Source organism: Lissotriton vulgaris, chromosome 7 (genome assembly GCF_964263255.1).
Source record: "Lissotriton vulgaris chromosome 7, aLisVul1.2, whole genome shotgun sequence".
NCBI classification, from domain to species: domain Eukaryota; kingdom Metazoa; phylum Chordata; class Amphibia; order Caudata; family Salamandridae; genus Lissotriton; species Lissotriton vulgaris.
Genome location: NC_141695.1, coordinates 1,415,322,881 through 1,415,339,905, shown reverse-complemented (window position 1 = coordinate 1,415,339,905; position 17,025 = coordinate 1,415,322,881). Strand labels below are relative to the sequence as shown.

Below are 17,025 nucleotides of genomic sequence, written 5' to 3'. Positions count from 1 at the left end.
CGCAGCCCCCTGCAGCCCGCCATGGACAATTTCGCAGCCGCTGGGGAAATAGTTTACCGTCTCATAGGAGCTGTGGCTCGGTGTCTGGTTTCTGCAGTGCTATATATGTCAGGGGGGGTAATATCCGCAGCCTCCTGTTTAATGCGATGTCCCGGGGGTAGGCAGATGTGCCCGCAGTACTGTGTTCGCCTATGCAGCTCGCAGTGGCCTAGCTGGGTCTGATCTCGTGGTCTATGGGGCCTCTGCTGCACCACCACAGCGTCCAGGGGAAGATATGCCGAAGTCCCGTCTCCTCCCCGGGCTTCTTAATTCGCCCAAGCAGTATTTCCCTTCCCTCCGGCAGTAATGAGCGGCGCCCAATGTCCTGTCTCCCACGCGCTGTATACGCAGGTCTCAAGCTCGCTGGTAGACAGGAGGGGCACCCGCATCAGAGCCCCCAAAAAACTATCTCTGCGCCAGTAACTTAGTTTATCGGAAGGCGCATGTGGTCCGATCGCGTCGGGGGCAGATCGATGGTGTGGTCGGCATCACTAACCTTCGCACCAGAGCAGAGGCCTTCCCCAGTCCGACGGACGTGCCGTGCATCACGGCTGCTGGTGTACTCCAGGCCGTGTGTGACCTGATTCGTCATGCTGTAGGCCTCACCAGTAATTTCGACCGTAACTTCCTTTGCCCCATTATTGGAACTTTCATAGATTCCCATGCTTTGTATCATTCCCCGTCGTCGGAATGGGAGCCTCGGTAAATAGAAAATACCATAGTAGTAAGCACAAAGTGAAAAAATAGGCCTAGGCCTCATCTCATTTTGTAGCTTATCCACCTCTTTTTGTAAAAGAGACCAAAATTCTGCAGTAGCCAATCAGAGCAGCCTCACCCCATAGAACCTTCCTGAGAGAAGCTCAGAGCCTCAGATTTTCTACCGCACGTTGTGCAAGGGAGTCTCCATTGAGCTCTGCTCAGTTTTCTTCAGTTTTCTTGTTATTTCTTCAACTACTTGGATATTTTCTCATCATGTCGGAGAAGAAAGCCCTTTTTAGAGCCTGTGCCACCTGCTCTAAAAAGAGGTTGTTTGTCGAGGACAAACACGAGGATTGTATCTACTGCTTGTATCCGGACCATAAACCAACAGGCTGTCCGATTTGCAGATCCTTCTCAGCAAAGACCTTGAGGGACAGGGAAGGACGTCTCCTCACATGGCTTCAAAAGATGAAGGACCGGAAGGATATTATCTCTTCGGACAGTGAGGGCTCCTCGTCGATGGTGTCATCCAGGAAGTCTCTGAAGAGGGGTAGGTCCCCCCTTTCTGCTTCAGACGAGTCCCGTCACAAGGCCTTACCAGGGACCTCTGATAGGTCTGACAGGCCTGCTGCCCAAAAATCTCCTCACCACGGTGAAAAGGAGAGGCAGGGTAAGCCTGAGGAACAACAGTCCTCAAAGAAGGTGAAAAAGTCGTCCAACAATCTCTTCACCTCCCTCGGAGAAGGATCGAGGGGTCAAGAAGCCTTCAACTCCTGTTCAGGAGGTCGCTTCAGACAAAAGGCAGAAGTCGTCGACGATTAAACTATCAGGTACGTCGTCGACGAGTGTTAAGAAGGACTACTCTGCCAAGGTTGCCTAGTCGACGGGCTCGTCGACGACGGCTGTGTCGACGACGCCTACACCGTCGACGGTTTTCAAGGCTCCAGATTCCTGTTCGTCGTCGACGAGGGTGACCATCTCCACGTCGACGACAATGACTGCAAAGCTGGCGTCGACGGCGGTGTCGACGACAAGAACGACTTCGACGACGATGTCGACGACGCCGGTTACCATGTTGCTGACGACGAGCTCGTCGACGATCCCGTCGACGATACCACCATCGTCGACGATGAGTTCCACCTCGTCGACGACTCAACCCCCGACGACGAGGACAGTGTCTACGTCTGCACTTCCACCATCGACGCAGACCCATAAGAGCTTGCCGTCGACGACGGAATTTTCTGAAAAACATGTTTTTTCGCGTAAAAGGAGGCAAATAACGCCAGAGATGACGTCTCCTCGCCAGGTTCAGAGATTACCACCTAGCCTACTGTTGGAAGAGGACTCTGATGAGACTTTTAGTGAATTTGGGCAAGCCTATAGCCCATCTGACCTCCAGGTTAAGGTTCAGGATGTTAGCTCTGAGGAAGAGCAGATGGAACGACAGCACTATGTTCCAGAACATTATTATGCGGAGGAGCGCACTACTACCAGGCACATGCCTTCACAGCAGCCTGTGCGTCGGGTACCTGAGGGGATGGTGGCAATACCATCCACCTTAGTTGCTGATTTACAACTTATGTTGCAGGACTACCGGCAACGTTTCCCTGCTCCTCCAGAAACCCAACAAGTGCGCCCCCCAACACCTCCGCCTCAGACATTACGACCTGTGGCAGACCTTTCTTTGCCTCCAAGGGAGCGTGCCACTGCGCCGGAAGTGCGCCCACAAGAGGTGGTACAGGTGCAGGATACTGATGATGACGCTGCTTCTTCAGATGCAGACCAGCAAGCGGATCCTGATCAAGATCAACAGGCGCCGTGGAATACTGCTGACCCTATAGATCCGGACAACACAGATCCAGATAACAATACTTCGCCTCCAGCGGACGTTGGAGGGTTTCACAACCTAATGGACAGGGCATCCAAAAGATTTGGTCTCCCAGTGACCACGGTTCAATCGGATTGCTTCTTGTATGACTTTAAAGAACCATTCAGAAAATCAGTGAGATCCATACCGATCATTGAGCATGTCTGGTCTGAGGGCTTGAAGGCTAGCATAATCCGGCCACAGTCCTCCCGGTGCTACCGAGACTGGCAAAGAAGTACAAGGCACCTGATGGCAGTCCGGCATGTTTGCTTGGCCAACCGAAACCGGATTCGGTCATTTCTCAGGCCGCCCAGAGCAAATCCAAGAATCCTTCTACGCCGATGACTACACCGCCGGATAAGGAGGGCAGGCGCCTAGACAATGTAGGCAAAAGATTTTCAGCTATGGCCAGTCTCCTGGTTAGAGCAGCCAATGCTTTAGCGATTCTGGGACGCTATGATCGGCAAATGTGGTGCGACCTTGCTCCATTTGTAGAAGAACTGCAGGATTCTTCTAAAGAGGAGGTAAAGAAGATTTTGCTCGAAGGGGAACGGGCCTCTTCGGAGGTCATTGATGTGGCAATGGATATAGCGACCACCGCATTCCGAGCACTTGCCGGCTCGGCGGTTCTGCGACGCCAAGGGTGGTTAAAGGCCACATGGTTCAGGCAGGAGGTGCAGAATAAGATCTTGGATCTACCATACGACGGTGAGATGCTGTTTGGCAAGCACGTCGATGAGGCCCTGCAAGGCATCAAAAAGGACACGGATACAGCTAAGTCCTTGGGTACATTACAGTATCGTAAAGTGCCTTTCAGGGGGGCTAGAGGTAGAGGTTTTTCTTCTTATCGTGGAGGAAATCAAAATCGCTACTCTTCTGGAGCACAGTCCAGCCAGACGTATAAGCCTCAATACTCTCAAAGAGGTTCTTTCTCTCGCCAGCAGCCTAAAGGACGTCAGGGGCAGCAAAGAAGAGACCACCAGGAAACAATAGCGGCCAGGTGGCTCTTTCCACTGTTCCTGTTCCCTCATTCACATCAGTGGGGGGCAGGATTGCCCATTGCCTAAACAACTGGATGATTATTACATCGGATCAGTGGGTCCTACAGATTGTCAGAGAAGGACACACATTGGAGTTTCAAGACCTTCCTCCAACGAGAGCGCCGGATGCCTTCCCTCCCAAACATCTCAGGCTCCTTCATCTCGAAGCCCACCAACTTTTCACCAAGGGGGCGGTAGAGCCTGTACCCCTTTCGCAGAAGGGGAAAGGGTTCTATTCCAGGTTCTTCCTGGTTCGGAAGACAAAGGACAAGTGGCATCCAATTTTAGATCTACGGCAGCTCAACACTTATCTCGTGAAGTTGTCCTTCAGGATGGTCACTCTTCAAGACATCCTTCGTCTGCTCGATCCAGGGGATTATATGGCGACCCTAGATTTGGAAGACGCCTACTTCCACGTTCCAATTCATCCAGCTCACAGGCAATATCTACGATTTACAGTGGGCAAGAGCCACTTTCAATTCAAAGTACTGCCATTTGGTCTACGGTCCGCCCCGCGGATCTTCACAAAGATTCTGGCTCCGGTGGCAGCTTTTCTCAGGAAGCAAGCAATTCAAGTATTTCCATACCTGGACGATTGGCTGCTAAAGGCTCCATCTGTTCTAGAAGCGTCCAATGCAGTACGGACATGCAAAGATCTGTTCGAGCGACTAGGTCTTCGACTCAACAGGGAAAAATCGGTTCTATGCCCATCCAAGTCAGCGAGGTTCCTAGGGGCCATCCTGAACACAGACAGCTGCTTAGCCCTCCCATCGGAGGAACGCCAGAACAAACTAATGTGTTCAGCTCGTCTTCTCCAATCTCGAAAGACACTGACAGTTCGCAGGTACAAATCGCTTCTCGGATCGATTTCATCTTGCATACCTTTAGTTCCGCACTGCCAGGCTCAGGATGCGTCCACTACAAGAGCAATTGGACAGACAGTGGCGGCAGGTCACAGGATCCTTCGACAGGATTGTCGTTACCCAGGAAATGAGGAAAGCAGGCAGCTGGTGGTTGCTGAAAGACAATCTTTCCAAGGGATTGTCGTTCCGACTTCCACCATCTCCCCTTATTTTAACAACGGATGCTTCCATGGAAGGATGGGGAGCGGTCCTCCAAGAGCTAAAGATCAGCGGTCATTGGAGTCCAGTACAGAGCAAGTTCCATATCAACCTCCTGGAACTTCTCGCGATCCGTTTGGCTCTGCAAGCTTTTCTTCCGAGGATTCGCAACCGTGCAGTGCTGGTTCGTACGGACAACACCACAGCCATGCACTACATAAACAAACAGGGTGGAACAAGATCCTCCACCCTCTCCAAGGAAGCCCAGACGCTGTGGAATTGGTTAATCCAGAACAATGTATCCCTCTCAGCGGAACATCTAGCGGGGACACTCCATGTCAAGGCAGACGCTTTGAGTCGCCAGAGAACAGTCTCTCACGAGTGGGAACTGGATCAAACAGTTCTGGAGGAACTCTTTGCACGATGGGGGACACCATCCATCGACCTGTTTGCGACTCCCCAGAACGCCAAATGCCTGTCCTTCGCAAGCAGGGTTCACCATCGGGAATCCTTGGGGAATGCGCTTTTGATTGCCTGGTCAGGCGCCTTTGTTTACGCCTTTCCTCCCATTCCACTGATTCCGAGGTTGATCAGCAAACTCAAGGTGGAACCGTGCAGGATGATTCTGATCGCTCCAGCATGGCCCAGACAATTTTGGTACTCGGAACTTCTCCTCCTCTCCCAGGACCAGCCAGTTCTCCTGCATCCTGTTCCAACTTTACTAACAATGTCTCACGGACAGGTTCTACATCCGGACTTGAAGTCACTGCGATTGACAGCGTGGCTCCTGAGTTCAGAGAGTTCCAAGGTTTAGATCTCTCAGGGGAATGTAGAGACATTCTGGCTCAGGCTCGAGCCCCTAGTACCAACAAGACCTATTGTGCTAAATGGAAGAGATTCTGTGTCTGGTGCCGGAAGGAAGGGTTACACCCATATACTTCTTCTCCGCACAAACTCTTGCCTTACATACTTTCATTGGCGAAATCTGGATTGGCTCCATCTTCTGTAAAAGTCCATCTGGCAGCCATCTCTAGATTCAGACGTTCATCTTCAGGTCCTTCCCTATGGTCAGCGAGGATTATCAAACAGTTCCTGAAGGGTTTATTCAGGGTCTTTCCTCCGGTCCGGCCGCCACCACCGGCCTGGCATTTGAATCTAGTTTTGTCATCTCTCATGAAAGCCCCTTTTGAGCCTGTTCATAAGTCTGACCTTAAGTTTCTTTCCTGGAAACTGGCTCTTCTCTTGGCCCTGACATCGGCTCGAAGAGTAAGTGAGCTCCAAGCTTTCACGATTGAGGAACCATTTCTCCAGTTTAAGAATAATGTTCTGATTCTACGAACAAATCCTAAGTTTATCCCGAAGGTACCTTCGGAATTCCACCTAAATGAACCGGTAGTCCTGAAACCATTCTTTCCGAAGCCTTCTACACCCGCGGAAAGAACTTTGCACTCTCTGGACATTCACAGATGCCTGAAATTCTACCTGGAACGAACGAAACATTTCAGGAAATCTTCACAGCTCTTTGTTTCCTTCAGTGCTCCACACAAGGGTTGTCCAGTTTCTAAAGCTTGTATTTCCCGTTGGATTTCCAGTGCTATACAATTTTGCCACCAGGCGGCTGGGAAACCTCTGCAGCGAGCAGTTCGTGCTCACTCCACCAGATCAATGGCTTCTTCTGCGGCTGTATTCGCAGGAGTCCCTATCAAGGACATTTGCAGGGCAGCAACGTGGAGCAGTGTCCACACCTTCACCCGCCACTACTGTTTGGATTCTTCTGTGAAGGAGGATGCGGCAGTGGGCCAAGCAGTTCTGAGGAATCTGTTCCAATAAGTCGGTGAGCTTTCCTTTTCTATCCCGCCTTCCTATTCGCATATTTTGTATTGCTGTGTTCTTGTTGTATTTTATGATCCTAATGTGTTCTGCTTTTCTGATCAGAGATGTATCACATTTTCAGGTTCATATGTGGCAAAATATGCGTTTTCTGTTTACTGCTGGTTACTCTGATACAAAGCATGGGAATCTATGAAAGTTCCAATACTGGGGCAAGAAAACAAGTTACTTACCTGTAACTTTGGTTCCCCAGTATTGGTAACTTTCATAGATTCCCATGCGCCCACCCACCTCCCCTGGGAAAGCTCAGTCTTCTGGTCTTGGTGGATAGCTGTTCACAACGGCTACGAAAATCTGAGGCTCTGAGCTTCTCTCAGGAAGGTTCTATGGGGTGAGGCTGCTCTGATTGGCTACTGCAGAATTTTGGTCTCTTTTACAAAAAGAGGTGGATAAGCTACAAAATGAGATGAGGCCTAGGCCTATTTTTTCACTTTGTGCTTACTACTATGGTATTTTCTATTTACCGAGGCTCCCATTCCGACGACGGGGAATGATACAAAGCATGGGAATCTATGAAAGTTACCAATACTGGGGAACCAAAGTTACAGGTAAGTAACTTGTTTTCTTCAGGACACCAGATCGCTCTGGGACTTTCGGTGTGCAGGTACGCTGTAGTTGCAGTCGAAATCAGCCCGTTGGGCAGGTAGTCGCTATATTTCGTGCAGGATAGGTATTATTTATAGGGCCTCCCGGAGGAGCTCGCTCAATGCGCTGCCATCTCGTGGCTCGGCAAGCTCCACCCCCCGGGGAGGGGGGTTACATTGGGACCCTGACCTCGAATTCGGGGGCAGAACTGACCAGACGAAGAGCTGCACAATTCCACCTACTGGCATGCAAGGGAATTTTTGAGATCTTAAAATCTGGCGTCTAGGGGCATTCACAATGTGAGGCATCTGTGGTCAAAGTATCCGCCAGAAAGAGCGTTACTGGAAGTACGTAACTTGTTGTTTATGAACACAAGTTAAATGGGTAATAACGCCTTTAAAGACGCTTTTTCTAAAAATGCTGCATGATTATTTGAAAGTACAATCTACCAATTTGTTAGTGCGATTATAAGCATAGTGGCTAATTTTAACGTATTGGGGCTGGCAAAGGTCATTTGTACAGTTACTGTACAATATGTGTGCTCACTGAATTAAGTGGAATCGGGGTTCCACAAAGCATACTATATTTTGGTTAACACTGGTGTTCAACCTGCGTTATAATAGGTCCTAATGTTGACAATCAAAACAGATACCAAGTCCATTGCTTTGCATGTTGTGCTTAAGTTTCCTACTACATTGTTGTCTTTGTTCATGTTGCACTCTGTCTTTTTGAGGCAGTTTAAGATGACGTGTTATTTTGGTTTTCCAGATGCAGCGGATGATTTGGATGACTTGAACTTTTTCAATCAGAAGAAGAAAAAAAAGAAAACAAAGAAAATGTTTGACATTGAAGAGGTGGAGGAAGGTGTCAAGGTTAGTGTGTGTACGCCCTGTCTAATGGAGTAATAGTTTTTCCTGGTGTTTGTTTGGTATTGGTGTTTTTGACACCATACAGTGATGTTAAGCGATAAAATATTTGTATGGGGCACGGTAGGCCACATTTTCAAAAAAGAGCAATTTTAACCTCTGATTTCAAGTTTTAGTATATATTCAAGACGTCCGTCTACATTCACTTAGTGTTTCTGATCTTATGGTTTCTGCGTATTAAATCACAAGCACATCCACTCTATTCTACCTTCTCTATCCTCTTCCATGCCAGAAATCCATATGGCTCAGGACACCCCTAAGTCTAGTATTTAGGGGCGCTCATGAACCTTGACTCTTCAAATACGATGACCTAAGAAATACCGAACAGCCATGCAGCAGTGGTATAGAAAACTACAACAGACTACAAGTGCCCTCTTTCTGCATGGTAGATCCCACTTTTTGCTCAACTGCTAATGTGCTTTGACTGAGTGTGCCCTAGCCCCTTCCATGCGTTTGTCGCCCAATGGCCGTCGCAAGCACTACCTCTGTTGTGCTGCGCACGTCCGTTGGCCGATGTGGCCCCGCCCACTCTGCTAAACCGCCGCACCGCAGCAGAATCGCCACCGCGGTTAAGCGGCTAGGCTCCTGCCAATCATGTGCCCAGGGCCTATATTCTTTCCCTAAAACCTGCATTGAAAACAAAACCCAATTTGCATCTTTGGCCATAGGTCAGCCCCTGGTAAATGGTACCCAGGGCACTGAACAGGGAAGACCTCTAAGGGCTGCATCACTTATTGTGCCACCCTTGGTGACCGTGTACTTTTACGCTCACACCCTGCCTTTGCAGGTTGCATGTCCTGGTGCTGAACAAAGTGAAGTCGACATGGCACACATCCCTAAGTCCATTCTTGGGCATTGTAGATGCAGTGCTGCCATTAGAAGTATATGGTGCGGGGAGTTTGTCATTACAAACTCTACAGCACCATAAAGGCTACATTTGAATCTGAGAAGTTTGGTATCAAACTTCTGAGCACATTAAACCCACACTGATGCCAGTGTGGGATTGAGTGAAAAATGCACACAGAGGGCACCTTAGAGATGCCTCCTGAAAAATGACCTACAACTAGTGTCCATGCTGAGTGGCTGCCTTCAGCTGCCACCACTAGACACGTTTCTGGACCCCTGGGTCGAGAGCCTGCTGCTCTCTGGGGTCTGAAACCATGCACATCCTGCAACGAGGTGCTAAGCCTCCTCTCCCAGCATGGGCAGGGTCCACGAAGGGGAAGCTTCAAAGGCTTCCCGCCTTTGTGAGCTTCCAGCAACTGGTCCTCACTGGTTCTGACCGCCACTTTGGGCTGGAGAGGGAGAGGTGTGCCCACCTCTGCCTATTCCACCCCTCAGGTGGGGGAGGCGAGGTGAAGCACAACTCAGTCCCCATCATTTTGCGGGTGGGGGGGGGGCCCATCCAACCAGGGAAAGGCTTATGCCCCCCTCCCACTGGAGGGTTGCATAATAGGGTTTGTATCCACCCCAAGGAAAACTTTTACCTACCTGTAATGCCCTTAATTCTAGTATTTAGGGGTACCCCTGAACCTTGCTTCCTCTGACAGGAAACCAAAGAAGAAAAGGACTGAAGAGCCATGCCAAAGCTTACAAAAGGACAATGCCCCTAACTTGGCCACAGCCCTACCGGCCTGTCCCCACCTCGAACCTCCTCCAGCAAAATCCAGGTGTATCCTGTAGCTAGCAACCTCGAGAAACCAGAGAACCTGCCTGCCTTCAATCCCAAAGACTGTCTCCTGTGAACACCGGATTTGTTCAAACAGACTTTGCTCCGCAAGGATCCGTAAGTTTGCACCACTCTGAACCAGACTCCCACAGCCTGAGTTTGAGTGGCACAACACCAAGATGTCGTCTCCCCAGCAATCCTGACCAGAGATCCGGCGACCCCTGACCTGCCTCCAGCCGGGGTGTACCCACAGCAGGACAGGGACCTATTGCTCCCTGCCCCTCACCTTAATTACCCTGGTGCCAACCAGGAAGCTCCAGACCAACCCACTCTGCACCCGCCGAGCCCGTCCTGTGCACGAGTGTTCCAAGACCACGAGGACGTCCCCCTGGCGACTAGGACCCGAAGTCCAGTGCCCAAAGACCCTCCTCGACGAACCAGACGACGCCTTCAACCTCAGAACCAGGGACCCCTCTAACCGCGACCAGCTGAGGGTAAGATTTCCCGATGCCCAAAGACATCCCTGCCCTGCGGCTCCCCGTGCCTTCCTTTGGGGTTCCTACCTCTTCTCTAAGATCCCAACTTACCTCTCGAAGTGGTGGTTGCACCTGAAGAATCACCGTCCCGAGCCTGCAGCCTTTGTTCCCTTTTTACCTTTCCCATTGAATAACATTGAGCGCCCAACGGCACAAAAGCACCCTGCACCCAGCCGCCAGAGTGCCTCTGGCCGTGCACCCAGTGTCCTGTCCTACTTCCCCATTTGCCCATAGTAAGTGACCAGGAGCCCAGCTGCCACAGCCGCGTGGCCTGCTAGCCAGCAGCCACCAACCGAAGGCCCCCTGCTTCTCATTGGATAACATTTGGCCTAACTACCTCTGCACCCTGCGTCCCCTGTGCTGCTGAGGGTGTACCAACTGTACCTACCTGACCCTGGGGGACCCCCGAGTCTATGCCCAGAACCTTAACTTCACCAGTCGAGTACTCACCTGGAAACCGATAACTCTCTCTCCTGCCATAGGATAACATTGACTGATTTGACTTGAAAAATCTTCTAAGTGTGAAGTTTTGAACCACTAAAATATTCCTATAAAATCAGCTGAGTAACAAATTTTGAAATACTCACCTGGAATCAGGAGAGGAGCCAGTATGGTACCTTTCAGCCCGGTACTGACCCTCAAAAGTAATTTTTACTGTACTTACCCATAACTGTATGTTCGAGGCATGTGGGCTGCTGAATTCATATCTGTGCATAGATCGCCGCCTATTGTTGGGTCCGGATAATTGCACCTTGTTGTCCTGTAAGAGTCTTTGAAGTATCATGAGAGAATTGACTCCTCCCCTGGACTACAGTGCGCATGGGTATCTTCTCCATCCTCAGATTGTTTTTTTCCGCCATTGGGTTTGGATGTTATTCCTATACTCAAACTTCGGAATCGAAACAAAACTTTTCTAAAGGCCTTAGACTTCGACGTTATTGTTTTCGCTCGGTACTCATTGACTCGATCGAACTTTACATCTGTTACTGTGGGCGTCGAAGCGTGTTACGAGTGCTGCTGCCACTTGGCGGACTGCAACTTATTATGGTTGCGAACGCAGACTCCCTCCAGAATTTAAGGAGTCCGTTCAATTTACTTGCTCACTGTTGAAACATTGAATTCTACTTTATGGGATTTCTCCAACATTCTTGGACTTTGACTGCATTAACTTACATCTACTCTCGCCCTTGATACTTTTTGTTGAGACAACCATACCGACCTACATGTTGAAGTAAATGCAGCCTTGTATTCTTACCCAATTTTCTATCTTTGGGGTATCCCACTATTAACACTTAACGTTGTGTCCTCATTTCATGAGTGGATTACCAAACATCTTCCTACTATTTTCTATGCCTTGATGAAGTCTCTGTGGGAGACGAAACACGTGTTGGCGATGTTTATGCTGGGAAAACTTGTCTTTTTATGAAATTTGAATAAAGGAGAAAACCTAAATAACGCTATCTGAAGAGGACCTTTTCTTGACTCTACATTGGATCACTAATTCGCCCTTAGGCTGGTTAAATTTTGTGTCGTCTTGTAAACTCTACTGGTGACAACAGTATATATGTTCATTTGTGCAATACACATATAAAGACTAAGAATTTAAATTATTTGGTGTGCTGTAATTAAAACCTCACTTCTTTAAAGCTTTCCATCTCGAACCGGTCGTCGACGTGGGCCGTTGGGCCTTTTGGATGCCACGTGGGCCTGCTGCCGATGGAAAGGAGCCCGTTCAAAATGTGCCCACAATGTCAATCCAAGTTCCTGCATACTGACAAACACTCAGTATGCAACAAGTGCCTATCACCAGACCATAAGGAAGAAACCTGCCCAGCCTGTGCCCAATTCCGGTCTAAGAAAACCATGTGGATTTGACGGGCCGCTAGGCAAGAGATGCAGCGACAGGCACCGGAACCAGACAACATCTTCGATGATGACCAAGAACTTCAAGAAGCTGAAGATTCGGACCTGGAGATAGTCACCGTTGGACTACTCAGATTTCTCACGGGGGCAAATCGTGAGTACACTGCCACCGATTACCCAGTTACCGAAGGCTCCGGTCGAGGCATCGCCAGAAGGCCTTAGCCAAGATCCGAAGAAACATTTGCCAGCCCCGCCGTACGGCTTGACTCCGAAACCTATGCCTTCAGACACCCCAGGGCCAAGTAACGTGATCCCAAAGAAGGTTCAAGAGCCCAAAAAGGTCGTCGACCCGAAGGGCATCTAACTGAAAAAGGCCATACAGCCTAAAAGTGTCGACCCGAAGAAGGCCATCGACCCAAAGAAGGCCATCGAGCCAAAAGGCTCCAAACCTAAAAAGACCGTCGAGCCAAAGCAGGCCACCGAGCCGAAGGGCGCCGACCCGAAGAAGGCCGTCTAGCCAAAACGGCCCGCTGTGCCTAAGGTCGCCGATCCAAAGAAGGTCGCCGACGTAAAGAGTGCCGTATCGAAGCCTGTGATCCAGCCGGAGAAGGCTATCAAACAAAAGACAAGTGCTCCAAAAAGACCGGTCGATCCCAAAAAAGCCATAGACTCGACAAAGGACCGTCAATCGAAAAAACCTGTCTAGCACAAAAAACGCGTCGAACTGAAAAAGCCGGTCGAAATCACTCTTCGACCCGACCAAAGAGTCAGAGCCGAGAAAAACCAATAAGCCACCAAAAGTCGTCGACACAGAAGGGGGTATCGACCCAGAGGCAATAGTCGATCCAAAACAGACCAAGCCAAAGAAATCAAAGACACAGCCACGGATGGTGGAAGAAGAACTCTTCCATCCAGATCCATCAGACGACCAGGCTATAATGTACATTAATCCTGAGACTGGTAAAGTCACAATCCTACACAGGAAGAGACCACTGGACACTGACTCTCATTCCCCCATTTCTCAAAAGAAAAAGGACTTTGGGACTTCTCCCTCTGGACCCTTCATTCCTTTCTATCCCTCTATGCCTACTACGCCTTTGGCTCCTTACTCTCCTCACTATGGGGACAATGATGGAGACACAGGGGAAGATCCTCAGCATGATTATGACTATCCAGAGGATCCTAACCCCCAAAATGAACCATGGGGGGAACCAACTGACCCATATGACACGCATCCCATCCCTGACGTCCCCTCATACCCAACAAAGCCGTCGCCTACTGACGATACCATTGTCTTCAACCAACTAATAGACAGGGCAGTGCAGTACCATAACGTTGACATGCACAATGACCCTATAGAAGACTTCTTATTGACACTTTCCCTACTTCGGAAAAAAACGTCAGAACACTTCCTATGCTAAAGGGGGTATTAAAACACGCGCCTGATATATTTAATGATGCAGCCAGGGCACGCGTAATCAATCCTAGGATTGAAAAGAAATATAGAGCAGACCCTACCTATATCAGAGGTCAGTTACCATTAGACTTACTGGTAGTGGCTAATGCACGCAAAAGGGCCAACTCAGACAACAGGGGAGGCACCTCCTCCTGATAAAGAGCCCAAAATACTAGAGGCCTCGGGTAAAAGAGTAGCTTCACAGGCCTCCAATTCAGGGAGAAATGCAAATTCACAAGCTCTGCTAGCTCGTTACGACCGAGCACACTATGACCAGCTTGAAAGCTTAATGCAACATCTGCCTGAACCTTTTAAAGCCCAAGCTAATGACCTCATACAGAACGGAAAATGTATTACAAACGCTTCCATCAAATGTCCGCTTGACGCAGCCGACACTGCAGCCAGGTCTATTAACACTAGCGTTCTACGACGACATGCATGTCTGCGTATTTCGGGTTTTAAGAACGAGGTGCAGCCCACCATTCTTACCCAACCTGTCAATCGAGACTTCCTTTTTGGCCCTGCAGTTGACACCATTCTAGACCAAATGAAGAAAGACACAAACTGCAAAATCAATGGGTGCATTGCAGTTTCAGCAACACAGAGGTGTTCCTTTTGACGCTCCTCATACAGAGCAGCTACATGAGTCAATACTTCACAGACCTCATCTATATACAAAGGCAACGCTCCAGGTTCCTTTAACAAGAACTCCAACAGAGGAGGTTATAGGGGCAACAATAACAAGGGAAGAGGATGTGGAGGCAATAACACCAGAGCCTCCACTGCCACAAAACAGTGACTTCATCACGCTACCTCTAGACCACCTAACCCTGGCGAGGCATTCTCCAACAATTCCTACCTGTCTGAAACGCAATTATCACGGACAGGGCGGTGAGACAAATTATCCAGTGTGGTTATTGCCTAGAACTCACCTCTGGCCCACCAAACATACCACCCAGACACCGTCCTATGTCCAAAGAACACATCGCTCTGCTACAACAAGAGGTGAAATACATGCTGGAAAAAAGGGCCATAGTGCCAGTCCCTTTCCAACACCAAGGGACAGGAGTATACTCCCTATACTTCCTTATTCCCAAGAAGGACGGTTCACTCAGACCAATATTGAACGTCAGACCCCTAAATAAATACATACGGTCACACTACAGCAAGTGCTCCCATTGCTACAGCAAGGAGACTTCCTAGCAACATTGAACCTCAAGGACGCGTATTTTCACATACCCATCCATCCAGCTCACAGAAAATATCCCAGGTTCACAATAGAAGGTCAACTCTACCAATTCAAGGTTCTCCCCTTCGGGTTGACCACGGCTCCAAGAGTGTTTACAAAATGCTTAGCGACAGTAGCTGCACATCTCGGGAGGCAACACATCCATGTGTTCCCGTCCTAGACGATTGGCTGATACAAGCAAAATGGTACCAACAGTGTGCAAGAGACACATCTCAAACAATTCAGCTGCTACACAGCCTAGGGTTTTCCATGAACTACCCAAAATCGCATCTACAACCATCCCACATACAACAATATCTGGGAGCGACTATAGATACCTCAGTGGCAAAGGCATACCCAAACTCAGCGAGGATATCCAGCATGCAGATGCTCATTCGCAAATTTCTCCAACAACACTCTTCCAGCTCGAGTCTTCATGCAGCTCATAGGCATGATGGCCTCCTGCATATTCATTGTCCCCCATGACAGACTTCAAATGCGTCCATTGCAAGAATGCCTAGCACAGCAGTGGAACCAGGCTCAAGGACAACTAAAAGACCTAGTGTTGGTAGACAGTTGCGCTCACAACTCTCTGCAGTGGTGGAACCCACAAAACCTTTCCAAGGGGCGACTGTTCCAAGAGCCGGTTCCACAACTAGTACTAACAGCGGACGCATCACTGACAGGCTGGGGAGCCCACCTCCTTCACTACACTGTACAAGGGTTCTGGACAAACAAACAAAAGGAACTGCATATCAACCAACTAGAGTTGCTAGCGATATTGCTAGCCCTGAAGCATTCCAAAAATACTTGTACAGCAAGACTTTGTTGATCCGGACGGACAACATGACAGCAATGTACTATATCCAGAAACTGGGAGAAACACTCTCCACAACTGTCCCACTTAGCACAGAGCATATGGAAGTGGACAATTCCAAAATATATCTTTCTCCTGGCAGAACACCTCCCAGGGAAAGGCAATCCGATTGCAGACCTGCACAGCCAGCAACTACACGAATGGGAGAATTACCCCCAAGTTCTCCAACCATTCTTCAGGCAGTGGGGGCACCCAGAGATAGACCGGTTTGTCACAAACAAACTCAAAATGCCAGTACTTTGCTGCCAGGTTCCCTCATCCATTGTCACAAGGCAATGCGATATGGATGAACTGGTCACGCAGATTTGCGTACGCTTTCCCCCAGCACCACTGATTTCGCTGGTGGGAGGCAAACTGCGGCAACAGTCACTCACACTGTTCCTAGTTGCTCCCACATGGGCGAGACAGCCATGGTACACAATGTTCCTGGAACTTTCAGTAGTTCCTTATCAAAGGCTGCGCCTCGCACCCAATCTTCTAACTCAGAACAATGGAGAAATCAGACACCCAGATCCCAATCAGATGAACCTAGCGATCTGGCTCCTGAAGTTTTAGAATTTGGATACCTAAACTTGCCTCCAGACTGCATGATCATTAAAGAGGCAAGGCGACCAACTACAAGAGCGTGCTATGCAGATAAATGGAAGTTATTTACTGCAACAATAACCAAATCAACCCTTTAGATGCTTCCATACAGAACATTGTTACCTGCTGCATCTTCAAAGATGCAACCTAGCGTACTCTTCCATAAGACTACATCTATCGGCTATAGCAGCATACCTTCAAAACAGGCAACACCTTTCACTGTTTAGAGGACCAGCAATCAAAGCTTTTATGGAGGGTCTTAAAAGGGTGATCCCTCCAAGACACCCTCCTTCCCCAGTCTGGAATCTAAATATAGTATTACCAGACTTATGGGACCTCCTTTCAAACCTCTACACTCATGCAAACTGCAATTCTTAACGTGGAAGGTGGCATTCTTGATTGCCATTACCTCACTCAGGCGAGTTACAAGCACTAACAATTCAGGAACCCTTCATGCAAGTCCATGCTAACTGGGTGGTTCTTAGAACAAACCCTAGGTTTATGCCAAAGGTCGTATCCAACTTCCATATTAATCAATAGAACTGCCAGTGTTCTTCCAAAATCCAGTCAGTAGCTGAAAGAGCCATACACACACTGGATGTAAAGAGAGCTCTGCTTTATTATGTGGACAGAACGAAATCATTTAGGAAAACAAAGCAATTATTTGTTGCTTTTTCACCACAACATAAAGGAAATCCAATATC

The 17,025-nt window shown here is 49.0% G+C and overlaps 1 protein-coding gene across 1 annotated transcript in view; it reads left to right on the top strand.

The window, feature by feature from the left end:
- Positions 1–17,025, top strand: part of EIF2S2 (eukaryotic translation initiation factor 2 subunit beta) — a 482,918-nt gene that overhangs the window by 86,769 nt on the left and 379,124 nt on the right. The window contains exon 3 of the mRNA XM_086932192.1: positions 7,950–8,053. Coding sequence (XP_086788318.1) covers positions 7,950–8,053 — 104 coding nt within the window. The remainder of the gene's footprint in view (positions 1–7,949; positions 8,054–17,025) is intronic.